The 25,333-nt window shown below is 35.3% G+C and overlaps 2 protein-coding genes across 4 annotated transcripts; one reads left to right on the top strand and one right to left on the bottom strand.

Moving 5' to 3' along the window:
• The first annotated feature begins 17 nt into the window (after nucleotides 1-17).
• LOC105629743 (protein argonaute 2) lies at nucleotides 18-4,226 on the top strand. Its single transcript, XM_012211387.4, has 3 exons — nucleotides 18-655; nucleotides 1,154-2,381; nucleotides 2,497-4,226. Exons 1-3 carry the CDS (start codon nucleotides 97-99, stop codon nucleotides 3,896-3,898), a joined length of 3,189 nt encoding a protein of 1,062 aa, XP_012066777.2. The 5' UTR covers nucleotides 18-96; the 3' UTR covers nucleotides 3,899-4,226.
• Nucleotides 4,227-4,288: 62 nt separating this feature from the next.
• Nucleotides 4,289-25,266, bottom strand: LOC105629643 (RNA helicase family protein). 3 transcript variants are annotated; one of them, XM_012211259.4, is made up of 34 exons: nucleotides 24,874-25,261; nucleotides 24,670-24,775; nucleotides 24,362-24,549; nucleotides 23,788-23,841; nucleotides 23,525-23,675; nucleotides 23,016-23,440; nucleotides 22,350-22,568; nucleotides 21,513-21,624; nucleotides 21,081-21,269; nucleotides 20,592-20,671; nucleotides 19,879-20,001; nucleotides 19,623-19,709; nucleotides 17,619-17,719; nucleotides 17,185-17,242; nucleotides 16,419-16,484; nucleotides 15,547-15,629; nucleotides 15,270-15,453; nucleotides 14,419-14,565; nucleotides 14,228-14,329; nucleotides 13,987-14,139; nucleotides 12,357-12,461; nucleotides 11,603-11,743; nucleotides 11,391-11,480; nucleotides 11,249-11,305; nucleotides 10,870-10,953; nucleotides 9,486-9,584; nucleotides 9,222-9,362; nucleotides 8,457-8,527; nucleotides 7,514-7,583; nucleotides 7,194-7,286; nucleotides 6,739-6,951; nucleotides 5,886-5,978; nucleotides 5,665-5,787; nucleotides 4,289-4,883 (listed from the first exon to the last, which is right to left on the bottom strand). In XM_012211259.4, exons 1-34 carry the CDS (start codon nucleotides 25,168-25,170, stop codon nucleotides 4,806-4,808), a joined length of 4,383 nt encoding a protein of 1,460 aa, XP_012066649.1. In that variant the 5' UTR covers nucleotides 25,171-25,261; the 3' UTR covers nucleotides 4,289-4,805. The 3 variants fall into 3 exon arrangements, 2 of the variants coding, with proteins under 2 accessions (XP_012066649.1, XP_020533292.1); XR_001046631.4 differs by lacking the exons at nucleotides 4,289-4,883; nucleotides 5,665-5,787 and having other exon boundaries at nucleotides 6,739-6,935; nucleotides 24,874-25,266; XM_020677633.3 differs by lacking the exons at nucleotides 4,289-4,883; nucleotides 5,665-5,787; nucleotides 5,886-5,978 and having other exon boundaries at nucleotides 6,701-6,935; nucleotides 24,874-25,266.
• Between the last annotated feature and the right edge of the window lie 67 nt (nucleotides 25,267-25,333).

The raw sequence follows: 25,333 nt of genomic DNA, 5'->3' as shown, positions 1-25,333 counted from the left end.
TGAGACGAATGAACTAAGTTTTCATTACTTGTTCACAACGTAAACAAACAGTGTCTACTTGGTCACTGGATACCCACTTTCACTCTCACTCTATAAATGTCCTGTTTTTGCCTTCAAAAAACACCGCATTTTCTTGAATTCATATACCTGCTTGTCTTTTTAGCAACTCATTCATCAATGGATAGTGGTGGTTATAGAGGAAAGGCTGGTGCAGGTGCTGCTGCTGGTGGTTGGAGAGGGAGAGGGAGAGGGATAGGAAGGAGTGGCCAGGATGGTAGTCTTGGTCGTGGTCGCAGCACCGGTCGTAGTGGTGGTGATCATCAATACCATACTCGTCAGCAGTTTTATCATCAACAGCAACAATATAATCAGCAGATGTGGGTGTCAAGTCAAGATGGCCGTGGCAGTGGCCGTTATGGTGGTCTGAGGCCCACACGCGGTGCGTATGGTGGTCATGGAGGAGAAGGAAGAGGAAGAGGGTGGTGCCAATATGCTGTTCCGGTTCAATCACAGATGGAGTTACAAAGGCCATCTCCTGAAAGTCTCCCAACAGTTCAATCACAGATGGAGTTACGGAGGCCATCTCCTGAAAGTCTTCCAACAGTTCAATCACAGATGGAGTTGCAGAGGACATTTCCTGAAACTCTTCCTTGTGGTATGTTTCTCTGTCCCAAAGCAATACTTTTAACTGGTTTATCTACACTTCTATTTATTTTTAAGCTTAATTGCTAGTTTAACTTCATCTAATTAAGAAATGTATAGAATTTTATTTGGTTACTTACTAAAACTCAGTATAAATTGAGTTCCATAAAATTTCAAGAATTCTATTGGTTATCATATATCTACGTTGAAATCCCGAGTTTTGATGTCTCTTTTTAGAGGATTATAAACAGAGTTCTTGAAACAAGTGTAGAAAGGAGTATTCTTTTATTTAATTTTGATGTTGGGTAGGGGGTTTCCGGATCATGGCCTACTGAGAAAATGGTAATTAGTTGGGATCTGAATAACACTTTTCTTCTTACAATTATATGCTTGGTCTGTTTTAATCATCAAATGAAAAAGAGATAACTCATGAAGATTGGTTTTGTTAATGGTATTGTAATGTGGTTCTTGAACCTTCAGTAATAACTTGTTGCTGTTTTTCTTTTTCCAGATTCACCAATTGTTCCTGAAATGCAATCACTACAAATTTCTGGACAGTCACCTTCTTCATCTTCTTCTTCAACTTCTCCTCCAGAAGTTGCAGGCAAACTTATTCCAATGAAAAGGCCTGATAATGGCGGTAAGAAGGACATCCGGCGCATAAGCCTTCATGCTAACCATTTTCGGGTTAAGTACAATCCAGAGACAATCATAAGACACTATGATATTGATGTCAAACTGGACATGCCCACCAAAAACAATCTCCCTACGACATTTTCAAAGACTGTTCTATCCGCTGTTCGTGACAAGTTATTCTCAGATGATCCCACCAGGTTTCCCAGCCTGTCAATGACAGCATATGATGGTGAGAAGAATATCTTCAGTACAGAGTCATTACCCACTGGCAAGTTTAAGTTGGAGTTATCAAATGAGGAAGGCTCAAAGATCCAATCTTTCAAAGTACAAGTCCAGCTAGTGAATGAGCTCAAATATGAGAAGTTGGATAGTTATTTGAGTGGCCTAACTTTCACAATACCTCGTGATGTACTTCAAGCTATGGATGTAGTAACGAAGGAGAATCCTACAAAGCAAATGATTTATGTTGGTAAAAGTTTTCACTCTACTAGACCTTATTTACAAGTTGATCTTGGTCGAGGTGTCATAGCTTCTGAAGGTATTAAACACAGTTTAAAAACAACCTCCCAAGGTGCAGCTTTGTGTCTGGACTATTCTGTTTTGCCACTTCGCAAGCCAATGCCAGTTATTGATTATCTCAGGGAGGATATTCGTGGTTTTGATTTAAACAATTTCGCAAGTTTCAGGAAAAAAGTTGAGAATGCTTTGAAGGGATTGAAAGTTACTGTGACTCACAGAAGTAGCAATCATAGGTACAAAATTGCAGCATTAACCGATGAGAATGTGCAGGACATCTGTTTTGATCTTGAAGACCTGAGTGGAGATCAAATACCTCTGAGACGAGTTAGCCTTGTTGAGTATTTCAAAGAAAAATACAGCAAGGATATTATGTACAAGGATATTCCATGTTTGGATTTAGGGAAAAGTAATAGGAAAATCTATGTTCCTATGGAGTTCTGTGCCATAACTGCTGGGCAAAGGTATGGAAAGGAGCGTCTCGAAAAATATCAAGCTGAAAAGTTAAGGAAGATTTCACTGGCTCCACCAAAGGTTAGAGAGAGCACAATATATGGCATGATAAGATCTGGAGATGGACCTTGTGGGTAAGTAACTTCAACTTGTTTTAAAATAGAAAGAAAATTTGACTGCCATATTTTTCTAATTCATATCATTTATACTTGCATTAACTTGCAGACATTTCTTCTGTTTTTCTGGCAGGGGAGGTATCTGCAAAAATTTTGGAATTGAGGCAGATATGAATATGACATCAGTGATTGGTCGAGTTATTGAGCCACCAGAATTGAAGCTTGGCACTTCAAGGGGAAGATGGATGAAGGCAACAGTTGATAGAAGGAAATGTGATTGGAACCTTAACAGAAATTCAGTAATTTCCAGCAAACCCATCACAGTATGGGGTGTTATTGATTTTGGGACTTTTAGTATTGAAAGGTTCATTCCTGATCTGATTTCTCGGTGCTACAGACTCAACATTAACATGGAGAAGCCTGTTTTCTATAAACGTCTTCAAATGGGTTTATTATATGAGGCTGATAATCTCCACCAACTACTTGAGAATGTTAAGGACGAGTCTTTTAAAATTGGTGGTAGCCATTTGCAGATTCTTCTCTGTGTGCTGCCTGAACAAGATCCAGGATATAACAATCTAAAGTGGATAAGTGAGACCAAAGTAGGCATTTTAACTCAATGTTGTTTATCTGCAAATGCCAATAAATCAAAAGATCAGTTTCTTGCTAATGTCGCTTTAAAGATCAATGCGAAGCTTGGAGGCAGTAATATGGAGCTCCTGACGCAACCTCAGTGCTTGCAGAGTAAAAGTCATGTTATGTTCATCGGTGTTGATAGTAATCGCCCTGGCCCTCTTAACGCAACAAGTCCTTCAATTGCAGCTGTTGTTGCCACCATGAATTGGCCTGCTGCGAATCAGTATGCTACGCGAATTTGTCCTCAGGACAATCGAGCAGAGAAGATTCTGAAAATCGGTACCATGTGTTTGCAGCTAGTGAACACTTATGCTCAGCTAAATCAAGTAAGGCCAGACAAGATTGTCCTATTTCGAGATGGAGTTAGTGATAACCAGTTTGATATGGTTCTCAATGAAGAGTTAAGGGATATCAAGAGAACATTTCGAGCACAGAATTACTTCCCAACTATTACTATTGTTGTCGCGCAGAAACGACACACAACTCGTTTGTTTCTTGACGGTGATAGAGAAGAAAATGTGCCTCCAGGCACTGTGGTGGATACAAAAATCACAAGCCTTGTTGGGTTCGATTTTTATCTCTGTAGCCATTTTGGTCATATTGGGACAAGCAAGCCAGCACATTACCATGTGTTATGGGATGAGAATGATTTTACTTCTGATCAACTGCAGGAGCTTATTTATGGCATGTGCTTTACTAGTGCTCAATGCACTAAGCCTGTCTCATTGGTCCCTCCTGTGTGCTATGCCGACCGTGCTGCTTATCGGGGCCGGCTCTACCATGATTCAATTGAGTGGGATCATTCTTCAGCTTCATCTTCATCTTCATCGAAGGCTTCTTTTGACGAGAAGTTCTACAGGTTGCATCCTAACCTGGAGAATTCAATGTTTTTCATTTGAGATGCCATGCCATTGCTCATCTCATTTCCTTCTTTCCTGTCATGCGAAGGAAAGAAAATAGCTATATATATATATATTCAAAACCTGTAAGTATGTAGGTACATACGAGTTGTTTGTATTGCTGAATGAAATTTGTGCTTTTCTTTTCCAAGCTCCCTTTCTTCTGCAGAAAGGAAAAGCAGTTTGTGCGTGAATCTAATGTTGTTGAAGTAGGTGTGTTTTTGAGTGTAGTGTTTAGCCTTGAATGGACTATGCTGGCCATAAAGGAATAAATGTGTTTATGTTCTTTCAATTAAGCAACAAAGTGTCTAGTTGTGTTTGTGTTCTACTATCAGTATATATATATTGATATTAATATATTAAATATATTAAATATTAATATATACCATGTCCTGTCAATCAAGTTTCATTTATTGATTGTGATAAGTGAGAGATTTTGATTTGTTTTTTGTTGCAATGTTTTCCCTCTCCCAAAAACTTTTTCTCATACGTCTTGACAATCAAAGATTCTAATCCAAAAAACATGCATGTATAAAATATATTGAAGTCAAACCCAAGGGCAAGACCCATAGACCATGAGTTTTCCTCAACTTTCTTCTTATATTTCTTTTTACCCGCTACTTCGCAAACAAACACTCTTCTCTTCTCCTTCGCTTACACTGTGAGATGAACTGTTCCTTAATTCCTTCATGGTTAGTATTATATGGATAACAGCTACCAAGGCGCTGGCTGCTGCAAGGAAGGTTTGGTTCAGATATCGTGACAGCCATTTTCTCCATCTGCTCCAAATATGATGAATCGGTTGTTATCAGGGAGGAATCTTGCCCCTGGTGTAGTGATATGTTCCTTGTCTCACCAAAATTCGAGACGAGGAAGATGCTTGCACATTTTGTTGCTTTTTGTAACTTTATTTCGAGGGTTTGTCTTCATCTAACAATAACTGGATCATAGATCTGATGACCTCATTCTCAACAATAGTTGCATTCTGTAAGACATTAAAAATATATTACATATACGAATCATTATTCCTCAAAGAAAAACATATATGAATCATTTCAGGTGCACATATGTCAAGAAAAGGCGAGGTAACTAATAGGAACCGAAAAGGATTTAAAAAATGAAAAACGGCACAAGAGAGTTGAATCAGAAGAAGATCATCACTATCAGATAGACTGGTTAAAGGGAGATAGACGATATATAGTAAGCTATATTTGGTAATGCATAACCTTATAGTCGCATGTTAAGAGACTAAGAACTGAATAAAACAAAAGCATGGCCAGAAAGGTACCTACAGTACTAATTGCTTGATAACATATCACGCATATGAAATGCACAAAACTATTATTTGTCTCAAAATGCTGTAAATTCTAGCAGACAAGCAAGTAATAGCTATGTTCTTGTCATGGAAATCATAGTAGCTGTAATTGACTTCCATTACCCTCCAACAATTTGCATTAACCAAATATGTTTATCCTTTAATGCTATTATTTGCTCTTGTAGTTCTCTAGTCTTTTGATGCCTCACTTGCATATATCAAAATATACTTGGATTCGACTTATTTATTTTATTTTATTTTATTCAGCCAGGGAAATGGGAAATTCATTGCAAACAAGAAACAGGGACAACATCAAGACCCAAATACTGCATAATGAAAAAGAGGGGGGAAAAGGAAAAACTAAAGGCACATTCTGGCAGAGAGTCCAATAGCCAAGTAAGTCATCGGGAAGAATTGTATGACACAAACAGTGCATAAAAAAAAAAAAAACCTTTGGCTTTTGGACAAGTTCCTTTAGTAGGGAATGAAGAGCTAATCTAAGTTCCTTAAATAAGACAGCAGATTGGGCTGGAGCTGTTAGCTTTAACCATCCATCTATGGTGACCAATCCTGTCTGCAAATGGAAGTTAAAAGAAAGTAATAATTTTACATACTAACAGGTCTACAGCAAAATGCATATATATTCTTTGTGAATAAAGATAGGAAAGGTACCTGATGCTGAATGTTAATGAAGCCACCAAACAGCAAGATAGAGAAGGGAGATACAATAGTAGTATCCCGCAGAAATACTTTGTTGGTTTCAACCTTAAAGTACAAAAGATATGGCGCATTATAATCTTAGTGTTCAATGCACAAAGTAATTATGTGGGCATTGCTGCTGGAACTTTTGGATTTTATTGCAACCATGAAATAAACATAAAAAAGGAAAGATTTCAAGACATTAATACCTTCAGAACGCACAGTTTAGAAGAAATTTTACTTCTTCAGAGCTCATCTAAACTAGAAAACATTAAATGTTACCAAGCCCAACATTATGCATGACATAAATTTAGCAGCAGGCACATAAACTTCTATAACTACATGCCCCTTCTTGCCTTAAGAAAGCATGAAAGGGACTTCTTTTTTTTTTTTTTTTTTTTTTTTTTTTTGATTCATTGGATGGCCCGATGGACCGAAATAACACTACGGGCTAAACAGCAGGGGGTAGCCCTTCCCTAGACTCACCAAATTGATAAAAACATTTGTGTCATATAAGTGAGAGGACCAATCAAACCACACTTGATTGGCAATAAGGGACTTATTTAATATTACTCCGAATTCAACATGCAATCTCTTCTGAATCAGAGAAAACTGACTAAATAACTACATGATTTATCAACAAGGGCAGCAAGCTTAAAATAAAATTATTGGACCACTGCTACAACTATGTGAAAGCAAAATGAGCTCAAAGAAAGGTGGAAGGAGGAGAGACCAGAATTACAAACTAACTGATATAGTCTATGCAATATTAATCAGATATCATGAAATAGAAAACAGAACAATGTCCCGGAACTAATTTGCAAACCTTCTCAAGGAAGACTAGAAATGGGTGCTGAAATGCTTTTACACCACTGTTGATTGAAGATGGGTGTATATGAACCTCTCTTCTTCCATCATACCAGAGAGGACGAGCCTTCGTTACAGGATTGCTAGACTGCTTAAGGCTGTTAAAAGCTGTTGCAGTAATGCCTTGTTCAGTGGCAGCCACATTTGGATACAAACCTGCACTTAGAATTGCCTGCAAGAATGTCTTAAAATCCATCTAACCCAACGAAAAATGCTATTTCAGAAGTTCAAGCTTTTATGTGACATACTTTTCTAAGTTCAACCATTAACAGCCACAGCTAAGAAGTAAAAGAAATTACAAAGTAATTGGGAAAAAAAAGTAAAAATAAATGGGTACATTGTTATCATGATAAGGCCAAACAAGTCTTTGAAATAAAGGAAATTAAATGTAAGAAAACGTCATATTGGTGTTACCTTCACAATTGAGGAGTGATGTGAATATATATTGAATGTCTGTGATCTGTCAGATAACCATCTGTGAAGATTCTCTCTGTTTTTTCCTAGAGTCTGCCAAGAAACCAAATTGTTGTTAAGGTTGTAGACAATAATTCGGTAAAAAAAAAGTTGCATTTCTGTACATAAAGGAGATTCAAAAAAGGGGAATGCACAACAGAATCCACAAGTTATTTTAGGCAAAATAGAAATGAAAACAAAGTTATCCTTTTCTAAAATCAGGTATGCAAAAACGTGCATTCTATGTTTATATCTACATAAAAGTAGCACAAGAACAGTACCTGGTAATTCTTTGGAAGAGTGATGAATCCAATGTCTGCCAGCAGTGACCCAAATTGTATCCTCATGTCTCTGAAATTTTGGCATATCAAATACAAGATGCTTCTCTAAATACACTAAGAGAAAAGAAAAGGGAAACCAAAATCTAAAACAATAAAAGACAAAAACAGATGTAAGAATATTTGGTGTCTTTTCACATGATTAATAAGCATATGATGCAAGTCATTCTTCCATATAGTTCTGTCAACATAGACGCGGAATTTGTAATAAATCCTAATTCCAACATATTAAACATCTATCTTTGCAATAAAACACGCTGGATCTAGATGAAGACTGAACATCTAACTACTTGGAATTTTTAAATGAAATAGGAATACAACCAACTGTTATACGGCCTTAGCACCCATGGTTAAAGAAACGTAAAGAGAAAGAGACCAAAATAATAAAGGAAAATGGTGTCTTAGATATATCTCCTTGCTGACTAGGATCGCAAAAAGGTTAGAATTTGATAGCTGAAGGATGATCTATGAATATGATTGATGACCAGAAGCTCAAAACTATACAGCTATGGTTTTCTATGTTCTCAATTTTCTGTCAGTTTCAATTTTTTTTTTTTCCTTTTCAAATCATATAAGCCAGAAATCTTGCCCAGATGTTACATATTAAAATTTACAAGAACTTGGCAGGGACTGAAAAAATGAAACCTAAGGTTGTATTATTGGTGGACCGTACTAAATCATATCCACCAGACAAGTATTTAAATCAGTTACAATTTCTCGTAACTGATACTGTTACCAAAAAGGGGTAAAAAGCATAAAATACTAGCTTTCGTATCCCACTATGTTAGAGCTAAAAAGCATAAAATGCATTAACATATTTGTTATAAGAAAAGAAAACAGTCGACATATTTAAGAATAACAAAGGGTGAAGAATAGGAAACTAAACCTTATCATGTACATAACTGAACTGCTCAAAAAATAAGAATTGCAAAATTGCTGTGCAGCTTTAGCACCCCTCTGCAAGTGTGAATTTCCAAATATCAGTCAACAAAGTAATCCGCAAAACAAAAACTCCCACTGATATGAGGTCTATAAGTGCAGGGATCATCTTAGACTTCTCAGTGTAGTGTCCCCAATTAGCTGATCCATGACACTGCAGAGGGCAGCTATCAATCTCCTATGGGATGCATTACTATGGTGATAAATTGTGCAAAGTGGATCATTATTGAAATTGCTTAATACCTTGAACTGAAAAGCTTACGGATTCTAATTAGTGACATATGATAGTGCAGAAGACAGCTGCAGGTCCCCTTTAAGGATGAATTATTAAGAAAAATACAATAACCATGCATAGCATCATTAGAATTGCTTAACCTGTCAGATAAACTAACTAAATCACAGAAATCTTGATCTGTGAGTGCAAAGAGCATATAGGCATATAATTTTAAGTACTTTTTGAGTGTGTCCCAGAATAATTATAGTGAAAAACGTCTGAAATAATAACAAATTCACTACATATTTGTGTCACATAAGAATCTTAAAAGCCATTGAAGCTTTAGCGGCTAGAATCAAAACTAAACTGGCTTATATGGTCCTAAAACATAGCCATCATGAAAAGACTCTGGGCATAATACTTGTTTGACATGCAATTAAACATGATCTAACAATATAGAGAGTTTACTTATTAAAAAATGAGCAAACCCCAACTAACCTCCTGCAGAATCTTCTCCCACTTCTTGTACGCAACCATCATTACTATGTGATCAGATTGCTTATCATTGTCATTTGAATCATTTGAGCCATCTGACTTATCGGTTAAAAGCGCAAGCTTTGCCCTTTCAACATTTTGCCTCTAGAATTTATCCAAAATAACAGAAATAAAAAGTTAATAATAATAACAATAAAATGTCATATCTTTTCTGCTCTCAAGATGAAGAAACAGTAAAAAACTTGGGACACAATTAGAAATAGAGACCTCGTCTTTCGGGTATACAAAAGGTGATTTATAGCTGAGAAATGCAGAAATGGAAAGAATAGGTGATAAGCAACCAAATATTGCACCATACAGCATCATCTGCATTTTGAGAAGCACATAGTTAGAGGGTATATTCTGAAGAATACTTGCAACATAAGAAAGAGAGAGAATATGTAAAGTATGCAAATAGTATATAATGAGTTGCTAAGTTTTCAGAGGTTTCCAACATTCCTCTGCTAGCATGAACCAGCAAAAAGAATAATTACTTTGCTAAACTTGATCCAGCCTTAATCCAGCATATAGTCTAAGGCCTGATTTCAGAATGACAGTAGAAGAATTCCACTCCAAGCAAGGTCAAGCCAACATGACATCAACATAAACCAACTAAAATAACTGAGTTAACCAGAAGAGACATAAGTCATATCGGAGTTGATGTAAAGGTATACAAGCTGATAATAGGACCTAAAGGTTGAATATACTGATTTCAACACTGATACTTTACAGCTGTATAAATAAGCCATGGACAATATTCACATACAAACATTCAGCCAGAATGGTTTTGTCATAGAAATTGAATAAATTTCAACAATTTTCTGTAAAGTTCAGGAAACTTCAGTAGTTTGATTCCTATGAAGCACTTATATCAGATACTCAATGGGTCCATACCATTAGAGGTCCATGAGGAAGCCAAGAGCATAGCTTTTTCATGTAATACTGAACTGCTAAACTTTAATGCTTAGACACCAGGCATGACTCTAACCAAATACACAAATCATAAACTCAAACCCATAACCTCAAAGCATTCACTTTCCTGCCAAAAGCTCTATATTTAGAGCTTCATAACACCCTCTGACATCTACAAAAATCGAACCCAACCTTCCCAGCAGCTACAAAAATCAAATTCCAAAGAGACAATGAAGCGAGGCATTGAAGAAATTGATGACGTAGTTTGCTCTCCCGATAGATCATAACACATATATTAGGAGATAATGCAAATTCAGGTCACCTCACATGCAAGAAAATTTGAGTGTCCCAAAACTGATTTGCCAAGAGAAATGGCATTTGGATAATAGTAAAATGGATCGAAAACCTTTACAAGGAGCTGCAAAAACTGTCTTAAAAAATTTTTCTATCCTATCTAAGCCAGAAGAAGACAAAATTGAACCAAAGTGATTAACATGGTAATATCTACCACCTCTCAATCATTTAGGTTTTTCAACATACTTATAACAATTCAAAGTTTAAACATTGCATAATAGCTCCTAAACAAATTCTTGACACAATCTTGAAATAAGTTTCATGTAAAAATGTAAAGGCCTTTAAGAGTTGTTTGAGGCCATTATGATGAAGCAGAAATGAAGAGAACTTGTTTTCCTATCAATACCTTTCCGATCAATACATCAACAGGAAGTTTTGCCAAATGATGCCCAAGAGGTGTCAACTCTTCATCCCCTTCTACAGCTCCAACCTGCAAATTTTTGACACCAGGGATTTAGTTTACCAGATAAAAATATAAAGGAGCTCCAAAATAACAAAGATTACCAATATAATTAGATGCTCTGACCATTCTTTTCTAATACAAAACTTCGTAGTATAAACTTATACACAACTTAGTTGCATAATAAACTATGGTCAATAGCATGAGTAAAAGACCTACATAGTAACACAGAAGAAGATATCTCATTTTTCCCAGGGTAGTCCCCTTACTAGGCAACAAGAAGGAGAGAGAGAGAAACAGAGAGACAGAATGCATGAAAACCTACCTCATATAGCAATGAAATTGCAGAAGTCATAGCCTCATCGTTTGGAGGTTCCAAAGCCTGAAGATAGTATTCAAAATAATCTGTTAGAAGATTTTAACAATTAAACTATCTCCCATCTGCAGGCTCATTTTGCATTACTTACCTTGGATAAAAATGGTTTTATGTGACCAAGAGAAAGTAACTTTATTTGCAAACACAACTCCACTAATGGCATCCGAAGCATCTCAGGAACCTTATATTGAAGATACAAGAGTTTACTTTAAAATAAAAGAATGAAAAATTAAGAATATTGAAACAGTTAAAATTGAAAAGCACATGAAGATAGATGCCTCAATATCAATCATACAGAAGTACCTGATAAGGACGCATAAGTTTCTCAAATCTATGACGTGTATACAAGCAAAAGCAAATTCCAGGTTTAACACGTCCAGCTCTTCCTCGGCGTTGCCTCGCATTTGCTTGAGATATCCAATCCTCAACCATGCTTGTCAATTTCTAAAGCAACCAAAAAACTACTCAGACACCAAGAACAACAGGTAAGATAAGTAATGAATTCATAGACAGAAACCCAGATGAGCAGATGGTATTGGCAATTAACAAAGGGCCATTTGAAGCTTGAGAACATATTTCACTATTAGCAATTCCTCATTGTAATATATCCTGCTAGACAGCATCCCAAAAGCTAATACAATGGATTACATAATGCTAAGTCTTCAGGACAGAGAAAAGTAGAAGACCTGAGGAATTAGGACATCCCTTTTCTTTTTTCATATATTTTTAAAACAGCAGAAAGTAATGATCCAAGCATATTCCAAGATAAGAAAGAAAATTCCAATAATTGGAAAAGTTCCTTTCATGTATCAGCAGGATTATATGTTAGATCACAAGGGTAATAGGAAATGTATGCACTTCTATAGATTTTGTGAAGTTAATGCCATAATGATTTTCATCAGAAACATATCCCATAAACTGAAATTGTTTCTAATAACCTAGAAATTTAGCACTGTTTCTTTTAGTAAAAAACTTTATTGTATCAATACTTTTAAGAAATGCAGAGCCCAGAATGTTTTTAATAAAGAAGACAAAGAAGCAGGAAAAGAAAACATACTTTTTGAGGATTATAACGATTTTCCTTGTGCTTTCCACAGTCAATCACATAAATTACATCATCTATTGTTATACTAGTCTCTGCAATGTTTGTTGCAATAATAACCTGCACCAGAAAATCAATGAAAAATGGAGACAACAAGAAAAATTTTAGTGAAGTCAGTCAATCAAACAGCCAAAATATACTGGAAATTTATATCTGATAAGAAAGAAATTGCACAGATTTTAATAAGGTTGGGAGAGTACAATTGGCAGGTTGAAAGCTTTATATTAAGAAACTAATGTTTGTAACAGGATCTTGGAGTTTCTCAGGGGTTTTCTTTATTTGTGAATGGACAAGCAAATCATTAGAAGATGAGGTACGCACAATTGTCCAAGTAATAAGAATAAAAAATAACACAAATAAAATTCAAACACACAAAATTAACACGGTAAAGCTTTGTAACTCATAAACTTTAATACCCAAATGTTGCACCAAAGGAAACCTATAAACCATTTATAGTCATGTAAGACTCTCAAGAGCATATTTTACTATTCCTTCTAGTCAAATATTTCAAAGCACAATTTCCATCCATATCCCCATAATAGATATTAAATTATTTCTCTCCTATCTAGGACAAATCCAAGAGAGTGCAGTATTAAAGATCCTAAATCATAGCTTTTCTTTTCTTCTTTCTTCTCCATTTTACCTTTTGCCACATGTATCATTCACTTGGGTCATACTCCCTTAGCGTGGTTAATTTGTTGTATTATTTTTCATTCACAAACATGTTAACTTATTTATTATTAATGGAAACATATATATAGTTGAGCAACTTGAGAAAATATTAGATTTGCAGGATAGCACAGCATGCATGATGCCTTGGAGAACATAGAATAGGATAAATTTATGGTTTGAGCACCAGATTCAGAAAAGGATCACTATTGATATAACATTTTGTTTGAATATTGGATGATGACAATTTTTCAAGGAAATTGAAAAAAAAAAAAAGACTGGAAAAGTCTTACACCAAACAGACGGACACACCACATTGTAAACTAGGGTTGCAGAAGCCAAATAGAAATTTCTATGTTACATTTGGATTTCAAAAGCCCCCAATAAGAAATTTCTTTCACGGCCTTCTCTGAAAAGATTGGACCCAATGGACTATCCTTCAGTCAACTTGCTACCATTAGAAAAGACTTTTAACGGGCAATAACATACAAGATCTTTATTGCTGAAAGAGGGACTCTTTTACTATAAACATCAAACTCCCAGTTAGAAGGCCTTCCTGCTTTTTGAGATAGAATTCATATTATCACTTCCATTCTTCCTGACTATTCGAAAGTTTGTCCTACGCTCTTATGGAATTCCAATTTTCATTATAAGATAACTCACCCCTTAAAACCATCTGTGGAGGAAATAATCACCATCCTTCTCATGCATAAATACAAAATTTAACTCTTACAAAGATAAATTCTGGACAAACATACAAATCATAATTTCCTTATGATCAGCAACTTCACAAAAGGAAACAAAACTTCATTCTCACAAGAAGCATAATTGGATAAAGAACAAATTCAAAATAGTTAGAATTTATAATGAAAAACAGAAGTAAAAGAATAAATAACAACTGACAGTAAAAAGTTACCTTGCGTGTGTTTTCAGGTGGACGCAAGAACACCTTTTTTTGATCCATTGGTGCTATAGAAGAATGCAAAGGAAGTACCCAGTCAGATGATGTTCCACCAAATCGGTAAGATGCAGATAACCTATCGAGTAGCATGTGAATTTCAGACACTCCCTGTGATCAGTAGCAAGTGTGTAGATTCAGAAGGATATAACAAATGCCAAAGAGTTATTTAAGTAAAAGGATTACTGAATGAACTTACAGGCAAAAAGACAAGTATGGCACCTTCACCACATGTTTCATCAACATAGCATATCAAGTCTTCCAACACATCATAGTCAATCACATCTTCATTCAATTTTTTCTAAACATTAGATTGGATAAATGTTATACCATGGATCATGAAAAGAAATGGAACAGAAACTATATTATTGACATGGCTATAGCACTTACCAAATTCTGTCGGGTTTGCTCACCATACAATTGATAATTGCTTGAGACATAATGGGGATTAACAAAGTCTTCTGAAAGCAGAGAATCGTCACCCCAAGCAGACAAGACAAGATTTTTCTTCCCTCTACGGTTATTCACAGAACCACTCTGCAGCTACTATTCGTTATTTAGATGTTTCTTTTAAGCAAAAAACATAAAAAAAATAAAAAATAAAAAAAAATAAAAAAAGAAAAAAAACCACGAATTGTTGGAATCTGCAATCAGAAAAGAACTCTACATGCATCCTAGAGACTAATAAATGGCATGTAGAAAACCTATCAAATAATTGCTAAAAAATCTTATAAAGGCTTTACATTTAAGGTACATAAGCATTTAAGGCATAACAATAAAGCCATATCAAGAAGAGAAAACATGTTTGTAACTTTTTGGGGATCACACTAATGGCCATGAGCTTTGATGTTCATCTTAACAGCATTTATTAATGAATTCAACTTCAAGCAAAAACCTTACATGCATATGCTCGTCATTTAGTTGGGTTATCTATATAGTTTTAAGAAACCCGTTAAAGGATTGCTCAAAGAATAAGCACATTAGAATGCAAGGCATAACAACAAAGTTATCAAGAAAAGGCAAACCCTTATTGAAATCACACTAGCAACCCAACCATGTCAAGTATAACTTACATAAGTGCAAAACAATACAATTGTTAATTTCAAGTTAGAAGATCTCGTCGAGAAATGGATATCTTATGAATATTGAAAGCTATCCACCATAGCGATGCAATCATACGTGCTAAAAAGCATTCATAAGCACTACATAAACTTATTTCTGAAGCCAAAATGTAACTGCACCTTATCAAATGTTGGTGTTTGGTATTTTAAAGCAGCTGGAGAATCTGAAGTCAAATGATAATTAATACTCTCATATATATCCTCAAGAAAGTAAGTTGTCACAGGATGCGTACGGCCTTGTGCAGTAAGAACAGGACAGTGTCCAAAATAACTTGAAAATAAAGTTGAATCAACAGTTGCAGACCTGAACATTATTAATTCAATAAAAATAAGATGCCAATGTATTTACAGACGAACAAAGTAATGCCTGTAGAACAAAACTGAAAATAAGTATTACATAAGAATAACTTTCAGCTTTGGCGTGCCATGACCAGATTCCTTCTCTATCAGGCTCTTCAAAATAATGAGTAGAAAATCACCCTATTCCAGATTCAACAAATGAGATTTTGCATCAGCCAACCTTTATAAAAAAGGATACATCACACGTAAGATCTGGTCCCTTTCATTAAGAAGTTGCAAGGTAAATATAAAAATGAAAAGGACTCACTCAGTTGCAAAAACTGAAAACAGAAAAATCATTCAGGACTTGCCTTGATTTGGTGGTGCTTATTCCAAATGCACTAAACTATTGAAAAACATGTTGTGATACATGAACCTAGCCACTTTGAAATGAATCAGAGTGATGAATCCTAGTTTCCAGATGAAACATGCCAAAAAAATTTCCCTATGCAACAAATAGAAAGTAAAACACGTGGCCTGTATTGAAGAAACTGTCTGAAATTGCAATATGGCATAAAAAAGACAAAAAAAATGCCACGACTTGTATCTGTTTTATGCTGTTAACATTTTGTTGACTCACATACAGAGATCACAAATTTACTATATCATGTGGGGGAAAAAATTAACTCTATCAAGTCATCATCTGACATCCATTCGTACATACCAATCAACTGCGCTAACTCTGACTCTTTGTAAGGAATTCATCCATTTAAACAAATATGAAAGGCTGCAGACATTACGTACTATACAGGTAGCAGGTGCACAAAAAACAAAACAAAGAAAAAAGAAGAGAAAGAGAGAGAAACAAAAAACAAACAAAATGAAAAACTAAAGAAACAGTCTCTCAAATCCAGGGATCGAAGAAACAGGATATCTTAGGCTACATTAATGAAGAATAGAATACCTTCAGCTACATTAAGTTTCACTTACCAATAGTGACCGTTCATGCACCTCATCAACAATGACATGAGTAACACCGGCTAAGTTTCTATCCCCCTGCAAATAGTTGAAACCGCAATGAGAAAAGATTGTTTTAACTGGCCATACCAAAGCAAGTTTCAACTTCCAAAAAATTAAGAAACCACTGAAATAATTTCAAATTTCTGAAAATATCTCATAATTAAGAATTCTTTGAATAAAATTTGAATCTTAATTAAAAAGCAAAAAGATTGAAATAATTACAAAGCAGTCGGAAAATATCCTCATCTCAGTGTAACACAAAAACACGTACTGATGTCAAAGATTTCATTTTATATTGCCTGTGGAAAAAATTAAGGCTGGCATAAAAACATCTCGATGAAAACATCATAAACCATATTTTATATACATTTCTGGGATAAACAACAAAACAAGTTAAGGTTACGAATATCTTAAACAGCAGCCTTTGGTTTTTTATTTTGTTATATTTCTATTCTTTTGATAACGAAGAATTTATTAAAATGAGAAAGGACGATTAATATGAGGACAAGGTATCCTCTGCCAAGGAGAAAAAGAAGCTGATTTTCATGTTTTGAAATACTGACATTTTTACTAGGCAATACCAAATACCAATGTCAAAAACGACCACTAAATTTCTAAGATACATGTAGGAAAAAAAAATGATGCTGGCATCTAAATTTTGTTTCCTTATCAGAAAAGCAAAATGGGCCAAATTCAAATATAACAAATTCAAGATCACTCAGTAATTTCAGCTTACCACAAGCCTCCTCAAAAGAATGCCTGTTGTGCAAAAGAGAAGCTTCGTTTTCTCATTCCTAAGACAGTAAGTTATAAGAAAAGAAAAAGACAATTAGTATGCATGAAAGTATAATATGCATAAAGATTGTTGAAAGAACACACAAATGGAAAAGGAGAGAATAAAACATCCCACTATTTCCCTAAACCAAAATGAAACGAAGCATTTCAAGCAATAACAAGAAATTAGCAGATAGAAAAAGCATGATTTTCAATCACAAAAAATAACCAGAGCTGAATCTCAAAACAAAAATAAGTTCAAATACATGCAAGGAAATGAAGGAATGAATCTCAGCAATATGATCAAAATGCAACATATGAAATGCAGGTGATGCATACATATGGTGATCCTCACAGTAACCTTAGCCAATAAGAAAGAAAGAAGCAGATTAGCACCTTGCACTATCAAGACGAACTTGATAACCAACTAAGGAGCCATTTGAACCAGGTGAAGGTTCACATCGCTCATCAGCAACTCTTTCAGCCACAGAAATAGCCTACAATGCATTGGAGAAATCAACAAATTATAGTCAACGAATGGATAGAAAAGATTTCCCCATGCTTCTCAATCTACAATGGCCACATTATATATAACAAAAAGATATTTTCTTAAAGACTAAGATGACAACCAGTTGCAGATATAGGAGAAAAAAGATATTCCAAGTACATTCTATTTTAACTTTGAACAAATAAAATAAAGAAATTGACTACCAAAAGATGAGCACTAAAGATGGATAAATGCTCTCTTATAGGGCCAATAGAATAAGGAAATACAAAACAGAGCCATGAACCATGTGTTAGGACATGCATTTTAGAGCTCCCGATTGAAGATTACCAGGTTTATTATAACCAATTGTCATCTATACCTAAACTGGATTTTAGAAACTTCATAATCAAGTTGGAGGGGGAGTCAAATAACATTATAGATAAGAATATGGAGGAAATAGATCAGAGATTTCTTAACTGGTTAAAAGGAGATCTCAAGTCCGAGTCTGAAAGTGTCTACGAGTTTCAGACTAAGGGACAGTCCATCTTCTTTGTTCGTTTACATTATTGAAGTTCTTAGGAGAAAGCTGAATAGGGGAGGTAAGTAAGGGCTGATTTATTGACTTAGTATCCAATGGGGTTTCTTTCATTTGTAGTTCACCAATGGCGCATTTTCTTAGACTTTGATAAGAGAATAGCTGAAGAGCTTCATAATGAGATGCTCGTCTTACACCTACTTGGAATCCATGAGACTCCTGCATTTAGAAATCTTAAGTTACATCCAGCCTTCTGAAGTGAGTTGACCTTCTCTTAACCTCCAATGAGCCTGGACCCCAAGCCCTAAGTGACATTAGAAGACATCCACAACTTCCCAACACCGATAGGAAGCAAGCCTGACAGGACCTTTAAGATTTTAGACAGAAAACCTTGTCCCCATTAGAGAGTGTCCAGCTTAATGATCAGAATTTAACGGTCATCTGACAAGTATAAATTTACCTCGAGACTATGTGTGGGGTACTAGGTAGGATTGTGTATGCAGATGAAAAGTCCATGTTCATCATTTAATATATTTATGAGTGGATTTAACCCGGTAAGCATATGAATTTTGCAAATGAATCTTAGAGATTTCAGAAGTAGAAAAGTAAGGAAATAGAAACGATGTTCTGTCTTTGCATGAGCTGATCTACCTGGATAGATAGGAGTACTAAGGCTCTTTATGTTCTGCAAAATATTTTAATGAAGATATTTTCTTTTCACGCACGAGCAAATTCCAAATCTTCCAATAAAAGACGCCAGGTTAAAAGAGGTAGGCAAGAGAATAAAACTTGTATATTTCAAAACAAATATATATATATATATATATATATATATATATATATATAATTGGAAGTACTGACTTTTTAGGGATACACACCTGCAACAAGTTATTGTAGTCACCTTACGAGTGACAGTTGGCCATAATAAGCCCTAACTTTTTGTATGGTACCGTGACCTTCCATAAGAACTACCAATTGATGAGTAGAAGTAGGACTACTAGGAACATGAATAAGAAATAAAAGAAGAGTTTTCAAAAGTACCAAGCACTGATAATACTAGGAGACCCAAGGGCAATGTAAGATAATAATATGAGCAGACCTAGAATGAGGTTGTTTGCAGTCAACTTTAACCACTGAAGGTGAATACAGGAACGGTGTTTGAAAAATAGCAGCATTTCCACCCAAACCCAACTTTCACTATTCATACAAAAAAAAAAATTCTTATACAACTGCCTCGTATATCATGTTTATTTCCAGTGTTGTTAGGACTAGAATAAAATATGTTTTAATTGGAGAGTGATTTCTGTATAGAAGTAGCACATTGATGAGATAGATATCTAAAACAATAATCTGTTCATGGACAAGGTAAAGTACCCACCGCTATTCTCCTCGGTTGTGTGCATATAATGCTACACTCTCCACCACGTCCAGATTCAATCATGTCATCCAATATAAATTGTGGAACCTACATAAAAGGTCAGTTAGATAGGTGGAGGCCTGTTTCTCAGAAAGAGGAAAAGACAAACAAAGAGCCCCACCCATTAAACGACAAAACACCAAAAGCTAAATGAGCACCACCGGTACACAAGCTAAGTAAGACCCAAAAGAGATATAAGGTAACTATGAATATGGACCTGAGTAGTCTTTCCAGAGCCTGTTTCCCCGCAAACAACAAGAAAATTATTTTCATTCAGCATTTGCAGTATATCATCCTTCAATCCAGCAATAGGAAGAGCATTTCTAGTTTTCAACATATCCTACAACATGAATATAAGCAAAATACATAAGCAGCAAAAAAGGCAGAAGAATTTTTTAAGTCATTAAAGGAAAAAAAGCACATGGAGACCAAAAAAAAAAAAAAAAAATCATATTGACAAAACTCAGTTTACACCCATTATCTTTTAAAACAAAAAGGAAAATGACAGTAGCCCTAACAATGAATCAAACAGTCATTTAACCCACTGATGCGACTAATTTCAGCTTAAAATGGAGAGGGCGTGGCTGTAAAGAAAATGCCAATATTCTTTCAGATTGTGTTTCTCTAATAGAATTATGAAGTATTCAGACAGAGATATACTAAAAAAGGTTCTAGCCTTAACTCATTTAGCATTGTATGAAGGATAAGATTCAATTTAAGTGGATTATTCTATCAATTTTTACTTTATGGTATTTTTAACTGTATTTATTAGTTTTGTATCATAAGAAATTGGTCATTTCCTAATTATGAAGTAAAAACGATATTTCACATAAAATAAAACTGAACGTCTATGATGGAATGATAAAAAGTCCCTCCAATGACTTCTTTCCCATCCAATAAGAGCTGAGAAAAATAAATAAATAAACCAACCCTGTATTTCTGCATTGTCTTTTTGTTTTCTTGCTCCTGTCTCAGATAAGAACTTTCCACGTCACTTGTAATCTTTTCCCCTACAGCATGCGATGGTCAAAGAAAGTCATGAAAGCCTCAAATACAAATTTGCAGTACAATTTTCATTCTGATGACAAAACGAATAGGCTCCACATCAAAACTTTATTTTTTGAATATGTGTTCATCACTTCTATATTGATTGAATAATACTCGAAATATCAAAGGATGCCTGCCAGCTCAATCCTTCTCAATCTTAATTGTTTATGTCATAATTTTATAGACTTTATTTTTCTTTTTACTCACACAAAGAGATATATTGGTCAAATTAGAGCAAGATAATTGAAGAATATGGCAAGTGAAATGATAATAACCTACAAATTAGGGCAAATGCATTAGACGAAATAAAAGAACACCTTTTTAAATTATATCTCATTAAAATAAGTGAACCCATCAGTAAAGAGTACGTACTTCCTGCTACGGGATGAGCACCAGCATCACTAAACTTGCTAGCCTCTTGAACATGAGAGTTTTGTAATGGTTCTGAAAGCCCATTTGTAGTATCAGCTCTGGCAATCGATACATCTGAATTCAATAACCGATCCACAAAACCAGCTCTCCGCTCCTCCACAGCATTTTCCACTTTGCTTGATGATTCCCCTGTAAGCATTCATAGATTTTACAATGCTTAACTAATCCAAAAGTATCAAAGGAAGAAGAAAAACAATAAAAATAACATAAAAAATAATTCCAACAACAACAGTTGTGACAGTTGTAATGAATAAATTGCAGAAATAATGCCAGGATGACGATTCTACTTAAGATTACAGAAAGTCCAAATAAATAAACAATTCTACGGCAAGTGATGGAGAAAGTATATGGCCTGTATTAAGAAAGCATTACCTTCTTTCCACTGTAAAATAAGAGAAGCATAAGGTTTGGTAACGATCAGGTGAATAGGGATATCAGGAAACAGTTCGTAAAGAGCAAATGCAGCAACTCTGTTCTGGGCATCCTGCAGTTGTAATCATTCACAACCAAAGGAAGAAAATTAAAAAAGACACAAAAAGAACATCAAAACTTCTTTAAAAATTAAAGGAAAGTAATATTCACTAAAATACATTTCATTTCAGAGCAAGCCCTTTCAATATTGAGTCCACAAGTGACAAAAATAAGGATTTGGTAACCACCAATCAAATAAGTAGTGACAATGAACTTAGCAATTCAAGGGTCCAACCCAATTAAAGACGGTCGAAAATTGGACCCTGGAAGCTCTCTCAACTCAGAGGCAGAAGTGGGATGGGTTTTATGTCTACACTATAATCAAGCAGAGACTTGAATATAACTAACATGACAACTACTATCAAAATTTACCTCTAATACATTCAGAAAGACATAGATAAATAAATACAAGACTCAACACCATATTACATCCTACACCCCTTGTCATACTTTTCGTGCTTGGATACTAAGTTGATGGGAGATTAAGAGTTATCCAATCCCTGGTTATAACTTAGAAGATGGTAGTTCAGTCACAGCAAGAACAAAGCAAAGGGCAGAACAGGACAGCGGTGTACTTAGGTCAGAGAATTGCTGAAGTGGGAAAGAAACAACAATGTTACTAAGTGTCTTCTTGTTATCACCCAGCTATTGCCAGCTTCTAATATAAATTTTCTAAGAGTGGAGGTAGGAGTAACTTTGACACTTTTGAAATTGGAAATGGAACCAGAATTAAAGTACCTCAGCAGATTCATATGTTTCATCCCAGTCAGGAAGCTGAAGGGTGATCAAACCGCCAGCTTTTCTACTCTTGCCCCTTCCACTAGCTTTGCGTAATATGCTAACAGAATACAGGAAGCCTTCTCTCCTTTCTAGCACCTTATTAAATTTTGGAGCATCCCACCCTGATTTTTGACATAGTTGGTGAAGGACAGCCTTAGGAATCTTATGCGGGTCCCCCTGTCATTATTTAGCCTCAATCAGAATTATTTAAAAAAAAAAAAAAAAAAGAAGGAAAAAGAAGAAGAGGAAGAAGTAGCAATTCCAACTTGTGTACAAAACAATCACATTGTAAGAGCCAAAAATAGAAGAGAATTACTTTAACCATGAGAAATTTGGATAATAATCCATGGGGAGAGAAGCATACATGAAACATATAAGTCCATGTTAAAAAAAAAAAATGCTATATAAAATTTTTCAGCAGGAAAATTCATATTCCAAACATTCCAAAAAATTCATTGCATAGCAGTTTTTCTCCCATAGATATATGAGATTGTAGGACAGAAAAACAGATCTGAAACCATAGAACTAACTATATGGATTTTTTACTAGGCATCATGTATTACCTAACTTACATTACATCCAGGATCAGTAATATTTTCCTAACAAGCCTTCAAACATTAGTACCTTCTTCCAAATGCCGTCTAATTTCTCCAAATTCTTCTCATTTAATAATTCTTCTCTCCTTTTTTCCTTCTTTTGTAATTCCAATACTTGAGGAGGTAAAGCTTCATTTGATGCAACATCTTCCAAAAAGAAATCACCGAGCTCCACTTCTCCAGCCTCATCTTCTAATACAATGTCTTTTTGTACAGGTACACTAGAGGGAATAGATTCTTCTGAAAACTCCACAGAACTTGAACTTTCCACATCATTTGCTTCTACTGGTATTTCATCCGATGGCACAAGAAAGTCTGAGCCCCCTTCTGCATCAGATGATGTTTTTTCCTGAAGTTGCTCTTGAGGCATAGCACTCATAGATGTGCCCTCAGGCACAGAAACAGAATGACGTTCATGATCAAACTCTTGTGCTAACATGTCATCTGATAACCCTGCTCAATTAATAAAATACAGCACAAGGTAATTGGAACCACAACCAGATTTGACTATGGATCAGGAAAGGGACTGAATTTAACCTAAAGAAGCCAATTCCTGTTTGAGCTTGCGGATAACATGGCCTGCTTGCTCCTGAGTTTTTTTGTCCCCTTTTTCTTTGGCTTTTGTAGCTTCCAATCGTGCTGCATAGTACTCTTCAGCTATAATTTCATAAGACCGCGGTACAGGATCCTATTAAAATAAAGAGAAAATAGAAAAACCGAGTCAAAAGCAGGCTTCAAATTTTTCCATGGTTGAATATTTCTCTCTGACCAAAAAGAGAGGAAGGAAGAAGAGAATTTACCTTGTTCACTAAATTTCCATCAACATCATAGTCTTCCCAAGTTTGGGACTCATCCTGTACATATTCACAAAAATGAATATTAGTTCACTTAACTAATTCTTCACCATTAAATATCTCCCAAATCAAATACACAAATTCTTGCTTAACGGATCATATATAAACAACTTTTTGCATGTTATTGAATGTAAAGTAAATCAAATATGTCAAAATAAAGTAGCTCTTTCCCACACCATAATTCTATCACGCTCCAATTCTAGAGTATTTTCTTCAAAGGAGACTAGAAACTGGCTGACTTAAAATTTCTTTCAGGATCAAGCCAACGCAATAACCCAGAAGCCAAAAATAAAATACTTTAGGCCCCAACCTCTACTGGAAATACAGTATTATGTTCACCAACTCATATCAAATGATAAAGAAATCAAATTCTAGAGGACAACAATTGCACCTTTGACTTCCATTTTCTTTCTTCCTCTCTTCTTCTTCTTCATTCCTTTTTTTTTTTTTTTTTTTTTTTTTTTGTCAACAACAGCAAGACATGCGTGAAATCTATAATACTTAAAGGCATTCAGTCTACCTCTTCCTGTTGTTCCATATATTGCCTAATCCAATCTGCCTGTGAACGAGAATCTAGAGCATCATCATTATCATCCCACCGTGCTTTGATTCTAACAGAAACTGGTTGCACAGGCTCCTCGGTCTTTGCGGAAGCATTGACTGAAGGAGTCCAATTGTCCCGCGCAGTTGATACAACACTAACAGAACCTACAAAATAACATTACAAAAAAAATAATTGGCTAACTTGAATGCCAACAATCAACACGTCATCATTCATTCACGTGAAAATTGCATTATAACACTAGTTAAAATGAAAATCAAATATACCTTCATTTGTATTTAGCGAAGTTCCACTTGAAAACTTCAAAGGAAGCTCGTTTCCCGGTAAATTCAAGCATAACCAATCCAAAGCAGATTCAAATGTAGCATTATCCTACTCACAACACAAAGAAGTTTATATTTTCTCCTTTTTTGTCGTTCTTTTCGTTTATATGAAGTAATAAAACAGTAGTAATAAGAAGAATCTATTACCTTGATTGAAGTGAGAGCAAGCTCAATTTGATCATTAGAAAAGCCTTCACAGGAGAGCTTCTCGTAGATATTTTTCAATCTCTTGGCCTTTTGAACCTTAGAGAGATTATCTTGAACAGAAGTCGCGGAGGATGGCTGAGTGGACTGGCCGGAGTTAAGTAAGAGCCGTCTTAGACGATTCTCGTTTTCGGCAGAAATCTGAAGCCTTGGACCGGAGGAAGATTGTGGTTTGGATTTAGAAGACGTTGAAGATGCTTTGTTGTTGCTTTGCTTCTGCTGTTTCTTTTTTGGTGCCATTTTTTCTGATTCTAGGCTTCTCAGGGAGAGATCAGAAACAAAGACGATGATGGCGGATCTTTTATATTTCGATTAAACGGCGACGTTTCCAGGTAAAACGTTTATCACACGTGCTTTAACAAGAATCAGGGGTAAATTACAATAAGACGATCGAGGAATTGTA

Source organism: Jatropha curcas, chromosome 6 (genome assembly GCF_041381405.1).
Source record: "Jatropha curcas cultivar XTBG-Jc1 chromosome 6, XTBG_Jcur_1.0, whole genome shotgun sequence".
Lineage (NCBI taxonomy): Eukaryota > Viridiplantae > Streptophyta > Magnoliopsida > Malpighiales > Euphorbiaceae > Jatropha > Jatropha curcas.
This window is presented reverse-complemented; position numbering and strand designations above follow the sequence as displayed.

Coding starts and splice junctions, on each gene's coding strand:
- LOC105629743 (XM_012211387.4), top strand. CDS start 97: ATGTCCTGTTTTTGCCTTCAAAAAACACCGCATTTTCTTGAATTCATA. Junction 656..1,153: donor TCCTGAAACTCTTCCTTGTG/GTATGTTTCTCT, acceptor TTCTTTTTCCAG/ATTCACCAATTGTTCCTGAA. Junction 2,382..2,496: donor TCTGGAGATGGACCTTGTGG/GTAAGTAACTTC, acceptor TTTTTCTGGCAG/GGGAGGTATCTGCAAAAATT.
- LOC105629643 (XM_012211259.4), bottom strand. CDS start 25,170: ATGGCACCAAAAAAGAAACAGCAGAAGCAAAGCAACAACAAAGCATCT. Junction 23,441..23,524: donor ACAGGAATTGGCTTCTTTAG/GTTAAATTCAGT, acceptor TTAATTGAGCAG/GGTTATCAGATGACATGTTA. Junction 22,569..23,015: donor TAGACGGCATTTGGAAGAAG/GTACTAATGTTT, acceptor AAATAATGACAG/GGGGACCCGCATAAGATTCC.